General features: G+C 50.1%; 1 protein-coding gene across 2 annotated transcripts in view; it reads right to left on the reverse strand.

Annotated features, from left to right (window-relative positions):
• The window catches only part of kdm5a (lysine demethylase 5A), a 323,208-nt gene that overhangs the window by 298,000 nt on the left and 9,995 nt on the right, over positions 1 to 15,213 (reverse strand). For both annotated transcript variants that reach the window (XM_078220321.1, XM_078220322.1), the window contains exon 2: positions 3,418 to 3,495. In XM_078220321.1, the coding sequence (XP_078076447.1) occupies positions 3,418 to 3,495 (78 nt within the window). The remainder of the gene's footprint in view (positions 1 to 3,417; positions 3,496 to 15,213) is intronic.

Consider the following 15,213-nt stretch of genomic DNA (forward strand, 5'->3'; position numbering starts at 1 on the left):
CCACCCCACCCCGTCCCCCCCCGCCACCCCACCCCGTCCCCCCCCGCCACCCCACCCCGTCCCCCCCCGCCACCCCACCCCGTCCCCCCCCGCCACCCCCCGCCACCCCACCCCGTCCCCCCCCGCCACCCCACCCCGTCCCCCCCGCCACCCCACCCCGTCCCCCCCCGCCACCCCACCCCGTCCCCCCCCGCCACCCCACCCCGTCCCCCCCCGCCACCCCACCCCGTCCCCCCCCGCCACCCCACCCCGTCCCCCCCCGCCACCCCACCCCGTCCCCCCCCGCCACCCCACCCCGTCCCCCCCCGCCACCCCACCCCGTCCCCCCCCGCCACCCCACCCCGTCCCCCCCGCCACCCCACCCCGTCCCCCCCCCCCGCCACCCCACCCCGTCCCCCCCCGCCACCCCCCGCCACCCCACCCCATCCCCCCCCGCCACCCCACCCGCCACCCCACCCCGTCCCCCCCCGCCACCCCACCCCGTCCCCCCCCGCCACCCCACCCGCCACCCCACCCCGTCCCCCCCCGCCACCCCACCCCGTCCCCCCCCGCCACCCCACCCGCCACCCCACCCCGTCACCCCCGCCCGTCACCCCCGCCACCCCTCCCCGTCACCCCCGCCACCCCTCCCCGTCACCCCCGCCACCCCTCCCCGTCACCCCCGCCACCCCTCCCCGTCACCCCCGCCACCCCCCGCCACCCCACCCCGTCACCCCCGCCACCCCCGCCACCCCCGCCACCCCTCCCCGTCACCCCCGCCACCCCGCCACCCCTCCCCGTCACCCCCGCCACCCCCTCCCCGTCACCCCCGCCACCCCTCCCCGTCACCCCCGCCACCCCTCCCCGTCACCCCCGCCACCCCCGCCACCCCCGCCACCCCGCCACCCCTCCCCGTCACCCCCGCCACCCCCGCCACCCCTCCCCGTCACCCCCGCCACCCCTCCCCGTCACCCCCGCCACCCCTCCCCGTCACCCCTCCCCGCCACCCCTCCCCGTCAACCCCGCCACCCCTCCCCGTCACCCCCGCCACCCCTCCCCGTCACCCCCGCCACCCCTCCCCGTCACCCACCCCCGCCACCCCTCGCCTTACCCCCGCCACCCCTCGCCTTACCCCCGCCACCCCTCGCCTTACCCCCGCCACCCCTCGCCTTACGCCACCCCTCGCCTTACCCCCGCCACCCCTCGCCTTACCCCCGCCACCCCTCGCCTTACCCCCGCCACCCCTCGCCTTACCCCCGCCACCCCTCGCCTTACCCCCGCCACCCCTCGCCTTACCCCCGCCACCCCTCGCCTTACCCCCGCCACCCCTCGCCTTACCCCCGCCACCCCTCGCCGTCCCCCCCGCCACCCCACGCCGTCCCCCCCGCCACCCCACGCCGTCCCCCCCGCCACCCCACGCCGTCCCCCCCGCCACCCCACGCCGTCCCCCCCGCCACCCCACGCCGTCCCCCCCCGCCCCTCGCCTTACCCCCGCCACCCCTCGCCGTCCCCCCCGCCACCCCACGCCGTCCCCCCCGCCACCCCACGCCGTCCCCCCCGCCACCCCACGCCGTCCCCCCCCCGCCACCCCTCGCCATCCCACCACCCCACGCCATACCCCCACCACCCCTCGCCATCCCCCCGCCACCCCTCGCCATCCTCCCACCACCCCACGCCACTCCCCCTCGCCATCCCACACCCCCACCCTATTCCCCCCATCCCTCCCACCCACGCTATCCCCCCCACCGCCCCCCAACCCCCACTGCCCCTCAACCCCCACGCTATCCCCCCCACCGCCCCTCAACCCCCACGCTATCCCCCCCACCGCCCCTCAACCCCCACGCTATCCCCCCCACCGCCCCTCAACCCCCACGCTATCCCCCCCACCGCCCCTCAACCCCCACGCTATCCCCCCCACCGCCCCTCAACCCCCACGCTATCCCCCCCACCGCCCCTCAACCCCCACGCTATCCCCCCCACCGCCCCTCAACCCCCACGCTATCCCCCCCACCGCCCCTCAACCCCCACGCTATCCCCCCCACCGCCCCTCAACCCCCACGCTATCCCCCCCCACCGCCCCTCAACCCCCACGCTATCCCCCCCACCGCCCCTCAACCCCCACGCTATCCCCCCCACCGCCCCTCAACCCCCACGCTATCCCCCCCCACCGCCCCTCAACCCCCACGCGATCCCCCCCACCGCCCCTCAACCCCCACGCTATCCCCCCACCGCCCCTCAACCCCCACTGCCCCTCAACCCCCACTGCCCCTCAACCCCCACGGCCCCTCAACCCCCACGGCCCCTCAACCCCCACTGCCCCTCAACCCCCACGCTATCCCCCCCACCGCCCCTCAACCCCCACGCTATCCCCCCCACCGCCCCTCAACCCCCACGCTATCCCCCCCACCGCCCCTCAACCCCCACCGCCCCTCAACCCCCACGCTATCCCCCCCACCGCCCCTCAACCCCCACGCTATCCCCCCCACCGCCCCTCAACCCCCACGCTATCCCCCCCACCGCCCCTCAACCCCCACGCTATCCCCCCCACCGCCCCTCAACCCCCACGCTATCCCCCCCACCGCCCCTCAACCCCCACGCTATCCCCCCCACCGCCCCTCAACCCCCACGCTATCCCCCCCACCGCCCCTCAACCCCCACGCTATCCCCCCCACCGCCCCTCAACCCCCACGCTATCCCCCCCACCGCCCCTCAACCCCCACGCTATCCCCCCCACCGCCCCTCAACCCCCACGCTATCCCCCCCACCGCCCCTCAACCCCCACGCTATCCCCCCCACCGCCCCTCAACCCCCACGCTATCCCCCCCACCGCCCCTCAACCCCCACGCTATCCCCCCCACCGCCCCTCAACCCCCACGCTATCCCCCCCACCGCCCCTCAACCCCCACGCTATCCCCCCCACCGCCCCTCAACCCCCACGCTATCCCCCCCACCGCCCCTCAACCCCCACGCTATCCCCCCCACCGCCCCTCAACCCCCACGCTATCCCCCCCCACCGCCCCTCAACCCCCACGCTATCCCCCCCACCGCCCCTCAACCCCCACGCTATCCCCCCACCGCCCCTCAACCCCCACTGCCCCTCAACCCCCACTGCCCCTCAACCCCTCAACCCCCACGCTATCCCCCCCACCGCCCCTCAACCCCCACGCTATCCCCACCCCCCCCACCCCACCCCCCCCACGCTATCCCCACCCCCCCCCACGCTATCCCCCCCGCCGCCCCACCAACCCCGCCATCCCTCCCCACCCACATTCCACCCCACCACCCTCCCCCCTCACTATCCCCCACCCATCCCCCCACCCCTGTTCCCACCCTCGCCATCCCTCCCCCTCCATTTTTAGTCACATTTCCAGTATCCGCAGTATTTCGCTTTTTAAATTAACAATCCAGTCAAGTGTCATGACACAATGTCCTTCTCACCTCCAGCTCATTGAGTCGCTGTATTCTTGGTGTGAAGTGGAAGTTTTTCACCTCACAGGCAAAAGGTGGTTGCCAGTCCTGAAAAGGAAAAAAAATTGAAAGCTTCTTACACAAGTTAAGCTTACATTCCTCATGAACAAGTAGAAATTATTCAAACTGTCAGTTTCAGAATAATTTTTAAAGATAATCTCATAACAGTGGTTTTGAGTAACCAGCGTTAATATTCATGTCTCATTGTGCATTAGATGAGCCCATTTGAGACAACTCTTGCTTCTGTGTTAAAAGTTCACTTTGGATTAACACATAGGTTTATCCAACTTCAGAGTGTATCCAAGATTGGCAACCAACCCAATATGGCACTGAGGGAAGGAGCACTACTGCATTATCAAAAGATGCCTTATTTTCAGAATAGAGTGCTTGGGTTAAAACTGGGAGAACGGGAGGGTTGGTGTCCTTGAAGGACAAGATTGATAATATTGTGCAAAATAGGGAACTACCATATCTGGTTCAGCCGGGGAGCTGAAGTTGGTGTAAAAGATCTTGCATGGCGTGCTTCCTGCCTGCTGCCAGGGTAAAGGATATTATGGAATGGATGAAAATTTCTTCTGGGTGCTGGGGGCGCAGAGCAAAGGAATGGTCAGAAATCATGGCCCATGTTGCAGCCAACATTGGAAGGAGTTTCAGAGAGGACATTAAGGAACAGGACCTCAAAGGTGTCATATCAGGATTAATTCCGTGCCACCTGTTAATGAGTATATGAGCAATAAGAAAAAGCAGGTTAACAAATGACTGGAGAAATGTTGGAGGGCTTCAGATGCCTGAGACACTGGGGCCAATTCATCATTGGAGGGACCTGCCCAAGATTAACTTTTGTCCTCAACAGGACTGCACGCTATGTCTTTGTAGGGAGATAAGTAAAGTTGTAGAGAGAGTTTAAACTAATTTGGCAGAAGTGAGAGGCTCCACAATAAAGCATAGTAACAGAGAAATATGGTGCACAAAGGACTGGGAAAGAAAATAACTTTAAAATACATTCATTCAGAAATAAAAAGGGATCAGGCTGAGGGAAAATGAGGGAATCTCGGATAGGTTTAAGAATTTACACATGCTGAAATAGTGTGGTAAATAAAGTTGGTCAACGCCAGGTATAAAATTCCATATGGGACTGTGAAGAGTAACAATAACCAAAACTCAGCTTAATCAGGGATTGTTAACTTAATATTCCAGGTTCCAGCTCCTGTGGAAAGCAGTGCTAACCACAGGAAATGAAGATTGAGGAAACTGCCTTGAATGCATTACCTGAACTTACACATAATTGCTGAAAATTTGGGTCTGTCGTGGCAAGATCACCTTGCATGACATTACACCATATGTTAACTAACCACTGTGCCATGCCCTGTGCCATGACAGGAAGTGACAAGCCCTTCCCTCGTCAATCATTTTTGTCACGTTTTGAGGAAGTGACAAAAATAATTGACAAGGGAAGAGCTGTGGATGTTGTCTACATGGACTTTAGTAAAGCATTTGACAAGGTCCCTCATGGTAAGTTGGTACAAAAGATTAAATCACATGGGATCAAGGTGAACTAGCTAGATAGATTCAGAACTGGCTTGGCCAAGTTGGCCAAAGGGTAGTGGTGGAAGGGTGTTTTTCCTAATGGAGGTCTGTAACTAGTGGTGTTCATGATGTGGAGATGCCGGCGTTGGACTGGGGTGAACACAGTAAGAGTTTTAACAACACCAGGTTAAAGTCCAACAGGTTTATTTGGAGCAAATACCATTAGCTTTCGGAGCGCTGCTCCTTCGTCAGATGGAGTGGAAATGTTTCCACTCCATCTGACGAAGGAGCAGCGCTCCGAAAGCTAATGGTATTTGCTACCAAATAAACCTGTTGGACTTTAACCTGGTGTTGTTAAAACTCTTACTAGTGGTGTTCCGCAGGGATCAGTGCTGGGACCTCTGTTGTCTGTAATATATATAAATGACTTGGAAGAAAACATAATTGGTCTGATTAACAAGTTGTGGATAATACCAAGATTGCTGGAGCTACGAATAATGATGACGATTGTCAGAGAATACAGCAGGATATAGATATGCTGGAAAATTGGGCGGAGAAATGGCAGATGGAATTTAATCCGGACAAATGTGAGGTGATTCAATTTAGTAAATCCAGTTCAGGTGGGAGCTATAATATAAATGGCAGAACCATCAGGAGCATAGACGCAAAGAGAGATCTGGGAGTACAGGTCCACAGATCTTTAAAAGTGGCAGCACAGGTGGAAAAGGTGGTGAAGAAAGCATAGAACATAGAACAGTACAGCACAGAACAGGCCCTTCAGCCCACGATGTTGTGCCGAGCTTTATCTGAAACCAAGATCAAGCTATCCCAAAACAGAGACCACTCCATCTGACGAAGGAGCATTGCTCCGAAAGCTTATGGTATTTGCTACCAAATAAACCTGTTGGACTTTAACCTGGTGTTGTGAGACTTCTTACTTTGATCAGATAGCCAGTTACCTATCCAATCGGCCAACTTTCCCTCTATCCCACACCTCCTCACTTTCATCATAAGCCGACCACATGGCATGCTTGCTTTCATCGGCCAGGCATTGAGAATAAAAGTTGGCAAATTATATTAGTTATCTAAAACATTGCTTCGGCCACATTTGGAATACTGTGTCCAATTCTGGTCCCCAGACTACCAGAAGGACGTGATGACTTTGGAGGGAGTACAGAAAAAGTTTACCAGGACGTTGCCTGGCATGAAGGGTATTAGCTATGAGGAGAGATTGAATAAACTGGGATTGTTCTCCCTGGAAAGATGGAGGCTGAGGGGAAATCTGATAGAAGTTTATAAAATTATGAGATGCACAGATAAGGTGAACAGTTGGAAGCTTTTTCCCCACGGCATAAATGACAATCACAAAAGGGGGCACAAGTTCAAGGTAAGGGGGGAGGGGGGGTGAGGAAGGTTCAGTAGAGATGCACAGGGGAAGTTTTTATAAAGAGGGTGATGGGGGCCTGGAATGCACTGTTATGTGAGGTGGTTGAGGCAGATATATTCTCTACATTTAAGATTTATCTGGATAGGCACATGAACAGGCGGGGTATAGAGGGATACAGGTGCTTAGTCTACGTAGGACAACGTGATCGGCACAGGCTTGGTGGGCCAAAGGGTGTTCCTGCGCTGTACTGTTCTTTGTTCTTTGACAGGAAGAGAAGAAACAACGGTAAACATACAAGGCCTTGACAAGATCACACCTGGAGTACTCGCACGTTCATGTGCACAGTTTTGGACTCGAGGAAGGAGGTTGCATCAAAAGGTCCACGAGACAGATTCTTCACGAGACACATTGTCTTGTGAAGAGGTTGCATAAGCTAGGCCTATATTTCCAACAGCTCAAAGTGGAAGTTCCTCTCATTGGAACACAATTCCTCGAGGGATTGATAGGATACATGCTATGAGGCCATTTCCACTAGGTGGAGAATTAAGAACTAATGATCATAGACTCAGAATAAGGATATTATATCAGATGATATCCTTATATCAGATAAGGAGACATTTCTTCACAATTGGAATCCACTATCTCAGAGGGCTAAGGACACTCAATCATCATACAATTTTGAACATTTGGCCCGGGGGGAGGGGTGGGGGGGGGTGGTGTTCAGTTGAGATACATTAGAAAATAAAAAATGTAAAGCAGAAGTGAACAGTTGCTTTTCAGTCTCGAAGGAAATATACAGTGAGAGCCAGGATTAAGATTGCAGCATTTTTCACATATACAACAATATGCTAATATGCATTAATATGGTATAGAGTTGGGTATAGAACAATGGTCTTCAAACAGTCAATCCTGGAGTCTTGTAAAGTCAATCACCATTGTGTGGGACTTGGACATATTTTGACGACAAACAAATCAGCTCACTGACTGCTGAATTGCAGGCACCAAAACATGAACTAACCTGGGTGAAGACAAAGTGATGAGGAAGGAGCCAGGGCCCTCCAAGGAGGGCAAAAATCTACCATTTCCACCGGAATAGGAAAATGAATTTCTTTTTATGAGTGTCAAAGGCAAGACCAATTGTCTCATTTGTCAAAAGTGCAGCCTAGAGTAAAAGAGGTAATTTGGAATGGCATCACAAGTCCATGCATGCATGCAAAATTTGAAGATTTTGAAAATTTTGTTCTTTAACTGGGAGGACCACAGGCCCAGTTTCAAATTGAACACATTCACTGTACTGATCATGTGTGACAAGTCTCTGTTCCTCCCCTGCGGTTCAGTTTAGCTCATTCAATTTTGCACTAATGTCCATAAGATACGCCAAGTCCAGCAGCCATGCATTATGTGACAGCTCACTGTACACCTTATTTTTAAGAAAGGTTACAATTTCAGGGAGCAGATCTAAAAATCTCTGGAGGACTTTTCCTCGACTTAACCACCTCACATCTGCATGAAGGATTGGCTCTTTGTGGATGGCATCAAGTTCATCGAGTAATGATTTGAACAAGTGATGTTCAAATCACAAAGTTAGGAAGTTAAAAGGAATGTTGCAAGCTCAACAATCACCCTTTTCAAAACCTGTGGCTTAAGGCAAGGCTGGCAAAGAGGAGTCTTTTCATATTAGCCATCTGCTCGCAAAATATAACAAACTGTTCACCGATGGCAAAGTTATCAAGGAAGCTATGATGGTTACTGCTAAGAGACTGTTCAAAGACTTTAAAAACAAAGATTATGACAGCCATCAAGAACATGCCGCTTGGTGCTTTAACAGTAACCAGAAGGGTGGAATTGTTATCAAGGATGTGTCTCAGCAAATGCACTTAAACTTATCATGCTGTGAATGTTTCTCACTGCAATTTGATGAGTCAGCAGACATGACGGATACAGCCCAGCTTTAGTTCACATGGCGTTCAAAGATGCAGCAACAAAAGAGGGCTTCCTCATTCTCTGCCATCAGAGTGGACAAGAGGCAAGGATGTCTACAATGAATTTAAAAGGGATGTGACTAAGAAAAACATTCCGATCAAGAACCTGGTTTCAATCACAACTGATGGTGCATCATCAATGCTCTGTGTCAATGCAGACTTTTGCTGCACTTTGCAGAACTGATCCTGAATTCCCCTCCTTTGTCAATTATCACTGTGTTATACACCAACATGCACTAGTGAGCAAAGTTATTGACTTTTCTTGGGTAATGACAGTTGTTGTCATCAAGATCATCCACTCAATATATATCAGAGCTCTGCAACATCACTTGTTCAAATCATTACTCGATGAACTTGATGCCATCTACAAAGAGCTAATCCTTCATGCAGATGTGAGGTGGTTAAGTCGAGGAAAAGTCCTCCAGAGATTTTTAGATCTGCTCCTTGAAATTGTAACCTTTCTTAAAAATAAGGTGGACAGTGAGCTGTTACATAATGCATGGCTGCTAGACTTGGCGTATCTTATAGACATTCGTGCAAAATTGAATGAGCTGAACTATGAATTGCAGGGGAGAAACAGAGACTTGTCACACATGATCAGTGCAGTGAATGTGTTCAGTTTGAAACTGGGCCTGTGGTCCTCCCAGTTAAAGGATAAAATTACTGAGCACTTCGCAAATCGAGAGAAAATCCAACAGAAAGGGTTTCATCCAAACAAATTCAGTGACCACCTGAACAAACTGGAAAAGGAATTCAATAATTTCAGGAGTTAGACAAAATTGAACAAATCGTTATGTTTGTCTTGAATCCTTTTCAAGTGGACATTGGGGAACTGACAGCAAAATTTCTGCAAGTGCTCGAACAGCACAGTAGACTTGACATCGAAATAATCACCATGCAAAATGACAGGGCTGAAAACTAATCAAGGGACAAAGACTTGTAAACAGAGAGAAATACCTTCTTCTGACTTCATGTGCACTCAAGGTGAAGGTCTATTTTGGTTCCACATAGCTCTATGAGAGCTTCCCCCCGGCTGAAAATCAAGTTCAAGTGTCACACTTGTCTTAAAGACACCCATCTAATGGACTATACGAGACTGGCCATCTCAAACTCTGACCCAGACTTCACAGCACTCATAGATAGTATGCAAGCACAGGTGTCATACTAAGAATAGGTGAATGTTATGCATAATTCACCCTATTATAGAAAGGATATTATTAAACTAGAAAAAGTGCAGAAGAGATTCACTCGGATGATACCGGGACTTGAAGGTTTGAGTTACAAGGAGAGGCTGGATAGACTGGGACTTTTTTCCCTGGAGCATAGGAGGCTTAGGGGTGATCTTATAGAAGTCTATAAAATAAATGAGGGGCATAGATAAGGTAGATAGTCAACATCTTTTCCCAACAGTAGGGGAGTCGAAAACTAGAGGGCATAGGTTTATGGTGAAAGGGGAGAGATACAAAAGGTTCCAGAGGGGCAAATTTTTCACACAGAGGTTGGAGTGTGTCTGGAATGAGCTGCCAGAGGCAGCAGGTACAATTTTGTCTTTAAAAAGCATTTAGACAGTTACATGGGCAAAATGGATATTGAGGAATATGGGCCAAATGCAGGCAGTTGGGATTATTGGGACTAGCTTAGTGGTAAAAATTGGACAGTATGGACAAGTTGGGCCAAAGGGCCTGTTCCCATGCTGTAAATCTCTATTACACATGAGGAAATGACGCCCTGCATAAGTACATTTTGGAGGTTTCAGTAAAGTCGAATATTTAAGAGTAAATCTCTTGCTGTATTTTGATGCCAAAATGATTTTGTGCTTAAAAAGGTTGGAGACCACTGATATACAGAGTATACTTGCAGATGATACTAAATTCAGGAATGTAGTAAACTAGGATAGGAGCAAACTTCAAGGAGCATAAACAGAGTAATGGTTGACGTACTTTGCTGAAGATCAGTGAAGCATTTTCACTTGAAGAATTAAACAATGCAAACGGAACAAGTTTTAAAAAATTTTTTCCTGAGTTCTGGGATTCGCTGGCAAGACAAGCATTTATTGACTATCCCTAACTGCACTTGAGAAAGTGGTGGTAAGTTGCCTTTTTGAACTGTTGCAGTCTATATACTATAGTTATATCCGCAATGCTGTAAGCAAAGAGGTTTCTGGATTTTCAACCAGCCACAGTGAAGAAATGGCAATATATTTCCAGTCAGGATGTGATGGGAACCTGCTTGTGGTGGAGTTCCTGTGTTTCTACTGCACTTGTTCTGGTGGAGATCCTGGGCTTGGGAGCTGCTGTTGAAGAAGTCATGGAAAGTTGTTGCAGTGCATTTTGTAGATGCTACATACTACAGCCAGTGGAAGAGGGAGTTAATATTGGTGAAAGGGGTGTCAATTTCTTTATCCTGGTTGTTGTTGAGCTTCTTGGTGAGGGAAGGAGATTGTCATCGACTTCAGGAAGCGTAAAGGAGAACATGCCCTTGTCTACATCAATGGGGACGAAGTGGAAAGGGTCGAGAGCTTCAAGTTTTTAGGTGTCCAGATCACCAACAACTTGTCCTGGTCCCTCCATGCCGACACTATAGTTAGGAAAACCCACTCACTTTCTCAGAAGACAAAGGAAATTTGGCATGTCAGCTATGACTCTCACCAACTTTTACAGATGCACCATAGAAAGCATTCTTTCTGGTTGTATCATAGCTTGGTATGGCTCCTGCTTTGCCCAAGACCGCAAGAAACTACAAAAGGTCGTGAATGTAGCCCAATCCATCACACAAACCAGCCTCCCATCCACTGACTCTGTCTACACTTGCCGGTGCCTCAGCAAAGCAGCCAGCATAATTAAAGATCCCACGCACCTCGGACATTCTCTCTTCCACCTTCTTCCTTCAGGAAAAAGATACAAAAGTCTGAGGTCACGTACCAACCGACTCAAGAACAACATTTTCCCTGCTGCTGTCAGAGTTTTGAATGGACTTAACTTGCATTAAGTTGATCTTTCTCTACACCCTAGCTATGACTGTAACACTACATTCTGCACTCTCTCGTTTCCTTCTCTATGAACGGTATGTTTTGTCTGTATAGCGCGCAAGAAACAATACTTTTCACTGTATATTGATACGTGACAATAATAAATCAAATCAAGACACAATTATATGTAATTATGATGAAGTGGAGAGTACAGAAAAGCTGAACTTCACAGGACATTTATGCTTTCAAATGTCCCTTGAAATCCAAAGTGAAAGAGCCTTACACAGGATGTAATTGGAATCCTAGCAAACATCTCCAGTTCTGAATAATGTCCTTGTGATCTCAGGTTGTCATTGGAATGAGAATTCAAAAAGGGAAACAGCAACTAGACAAGTTAATTGGGTGTTGAGTTACGCCCTGCCTGCCGAGAGAACAAAAACATACACAGACATGGATCTCCTCATGAAGAAGCAGGGAGAATTCGAAGAACAGGACAGGGGTTGATGCAAGGCACCAAGGTGGCATTGCTCGTGAAGCTGACCAAAAATGCAGATTCTAGGAGTTGAGCATGAGGTTTCAGAAAGACAAGATTTTTAAAGTCCTCTGACAATTGGATGAGGTGGTACTACTGTCAGAAGAGTCTTTGGGCCTCCCTCCTATATGAGTAAAGGAACTGAATTTCCATTTAAGGAATACAGAGGGCCTTGGGACTCAGGCTAAGCTAATGCCATATATCGGAGGGGGGAGTGCCTGCAGTTTTGAACAATGTATTTTTGCTGTATTGACCATTTAAAGTGAAATTTACCTCTACTTTTAGTGTCATTTACCTGTTAATGCATTTTTGGTTGGTTTGTTTCAGTAAAAGTTTAAAAAATGAAATATTGTTCATTGGTTTATTCCATTGGGTCATTTGAAAACTTAAGGTATTAGTCCCTCCAGGGATCTTAATAAAATGAAGGCCTGATTCCCCTTGATTTGAGGAGGGCATAGATTTAGGATGAGGGGATTTCATGGGATCTGAAAGTCAGCGCCAAAAAAAAGGGTGGTGGAGGCAGAAATCCTCATAACATTTTAAAAACATTTGGATATACACTTGAAGTGTTGTAACCCACAACTTTATGAAGCAAGTGCTATCAAATAGAATTAACTGGAATGGATATTTGTCAGTAAAAGAGACAAAAGTGGGTCAATGCCTTCCTTTCAAGCTATGAATTGCAATTATTTTTTCGCTGCAGTGTTGTTGGAGCTGCGATCATCCAAGCAAGGGGAGAGTATTCCATCACACTCCTGACTTGTGCATCCCAAGTGGTAGACAGGTTTTAGGAAATCTGGAACAGGTGATGTATGTGGCTGCTCACTTCAATAATGACTTGACCTCCACACCAGGATATTGAATGGTGGGAGGTTTGGCAAAAGTAATGCCAAGGAAACGGTTAAATCCTCTTGTTTGAGATGGACAATGCCTGGCACTAGCGTGCGGTAATTGTTATTTTCCACTTATTAAGGGAGTCAGTGGCGTACTGGCATTGTCACTGGATGAGTAATCCAGAGACCCAGGGTAATCTCTGGAACTCGAGTTCAAATACCACCACAACAGATGGCGAAGTTTGAATTCAATAAAAATCTGGAATTAAAAGGTCAAATGATGGCCATGAAACCATTGCAGATCATAAAAGCCCATCTGATTCACTAATGTACTTCAGGGAAGGAAATGTGGCACCCTTATCTAGTATGGCCTCCATGTGATTCCAGACCAATGCCAATGTGGTTGACTCGAACTGCCTTTAGGGATGGGCAATAATTGTTGGCTCAGCCAGTGACACCCACATCCCATTAATGAATTTACATTGTCCAGGCCTTGTTAGAATCAGATCATTTTACAGCACAGAAGGCAGCCATTTGGCCCATCATGCCTGCACCAGCTCCTGAAAAAGCCACCCAGCTACTCCCATCATTCTCTAGCACTTTAAATCCATCACTTTCAAATTGTATCCAGCTCTCTTTTGAAACCTCCTCTGCTTCCACCACTCTCCCAGACAGTGCACTCCAAATCCCAACAACGCTTCATCTCACTCCTAGCTCTTGTGGTCAAATGGACAAGGCCTGAGAAATTAGGCCCAACACAAAACTGAACATTTTAAATTAATACAGCTAAAAACAGCTTCTATGAGGTTACCACAGGTCAAAAGCCAAAAGGGACATACACCAGAACTGTCTCACATATTAAACGGGGGTGCTTCACCTTAGCAATTGGGAAGTCATCATGACCTGAAATCAGAATGTGGAGAGTCCACTCACCTGATGAAGGAGCAGCGCTCCGAAAACTAGTGGCTTGTGCTACCAAATAAGCCTGTTGGACTTTAACCTGGTGTTGTGAGACTTCTTACTGAAACCAGAACCCAGACCTTTTATATATTGAATAAGACAGGCTCAAACTTTACAATGCAAGAGTCGTTAAGGGCCGAAACCCATCAGTGCCTACTCAGACATTATGATTGTGTATTCCCTAGCTTCAGCCAATTCCCTGCTACTAAAGAAGGAACTAGGATAACCTGGCCTAACCTCGTTGGGTGTTGTGACCCCCCACCCATCCCCTATTGGCCGAAAACCAGTAAACATACGAAGGATTAAAACAGCCATTTTCAAGACAAACTCCAGCAAAGACTCCGCCAAACCTCCTGTGACTTGGGACGATGCAAGAGGGCGTGTGAGATCCACCTTCGTGCTAAAAGGACCCTGAGTTCATCTGTCACCACGAGCTCAGTGAATTACATTCTTCAGCCCAATTGATTTCACCAGACCGGATAATACCTATTTCTCAGGCAGTTAGCCTCGTTTGGGGAAAGTTAACAATCTATTGTTCAAGAATTGTTTCTTTAATCCATGAGTGCTTTGAACCAGTCCTTTGACTGTCTCATAAAGTAAAGGCACTTGAGATAAATGTAATAAACTGGTCGAAGTGTCTGTATAAAACATTTCACAGACAACATTTGGCGCCCCGGGTGGTCTTTGATAAGAAGTGAACGTCAGCTCCAAACTCGAACCGCCAATTTAACCAGGTGTTTTGAAAAGTAAGACAAACAAATGGCAGACTTGGAAACTAAGTTAGTTATAGGTGTGAGGCTCCTTTCTGGCATGCCTTAGACTTAAAGGGACTGGAATGGGAAGTTAGTGAAACACAGTAAGAAGTCTCACAACAGCAGGTTAAAGTCCAACAGGATTATTTGGTAGCAAAAGCCACTAGCTTTCGGAGCGCTGCTAAATTGAGTTTGTGTCTTTATATGCCCTGTTTGTGAACAGAACTCCCACTTACCTGATGAAGGAGCAACGCTCCGAAAGCTAGTGGCTTTTGCTACCAAATAAACCTGTTGCACTTTAACCTGGTGTTGAGAGACTTTTTACTGTGTTTACCCCAGTCCAACGCCGGCATCTCCACATCAAGTTAGTGAAAGAAAGACCTCAACCCCACTTGCGAACTCTAGAGAATAACAATAGAGAAAATAGCACACAGTGCCCAGAGTTGGAAGAAGTACTAAGGAAATACTTAACCCAGAGTGGCCCAAGTGGGTTGAATACTGCTGTAAACCAATATCAGGTCCGGGACCCACAGGACTAAAATGTTGGGAAGAGTCACGTAGGGAACTAGGTAAGCATGCTTCCAAGCTGAGCAAGGCTTCAGCTATAGCAAACTGCATGGAGCAGCTACAAGAGAAAGATTGTGACAATATTAAATCAAGACAAGAGTTAGATGAGATGAAGCAGGGGGTGGAGAAACCGAAGAATAAAGCAATGGAGCAGGAGCAGAGAAACCAGGTGAATTGGCTGCACATGGGCCAGACTCGGTATGAAAGGGCTTACCAAGAGACGCAGCATGCAATCAGCAACCGTGATAAAGCCCAAAA

This window comes from Mustelus asterias, chromosome 9 (genome assembly GCF_964213995.1).
Source record: "Mustelus asterias chromosome 9, sMusAst1.hap1.1, whole genome shotgun sequence".
NCBI lineage: Eukaryota > Metazoa > Chordata > Chondrichthyes > Carcharhiniformes > Triakidae > Mustelus > Mustelus asterias.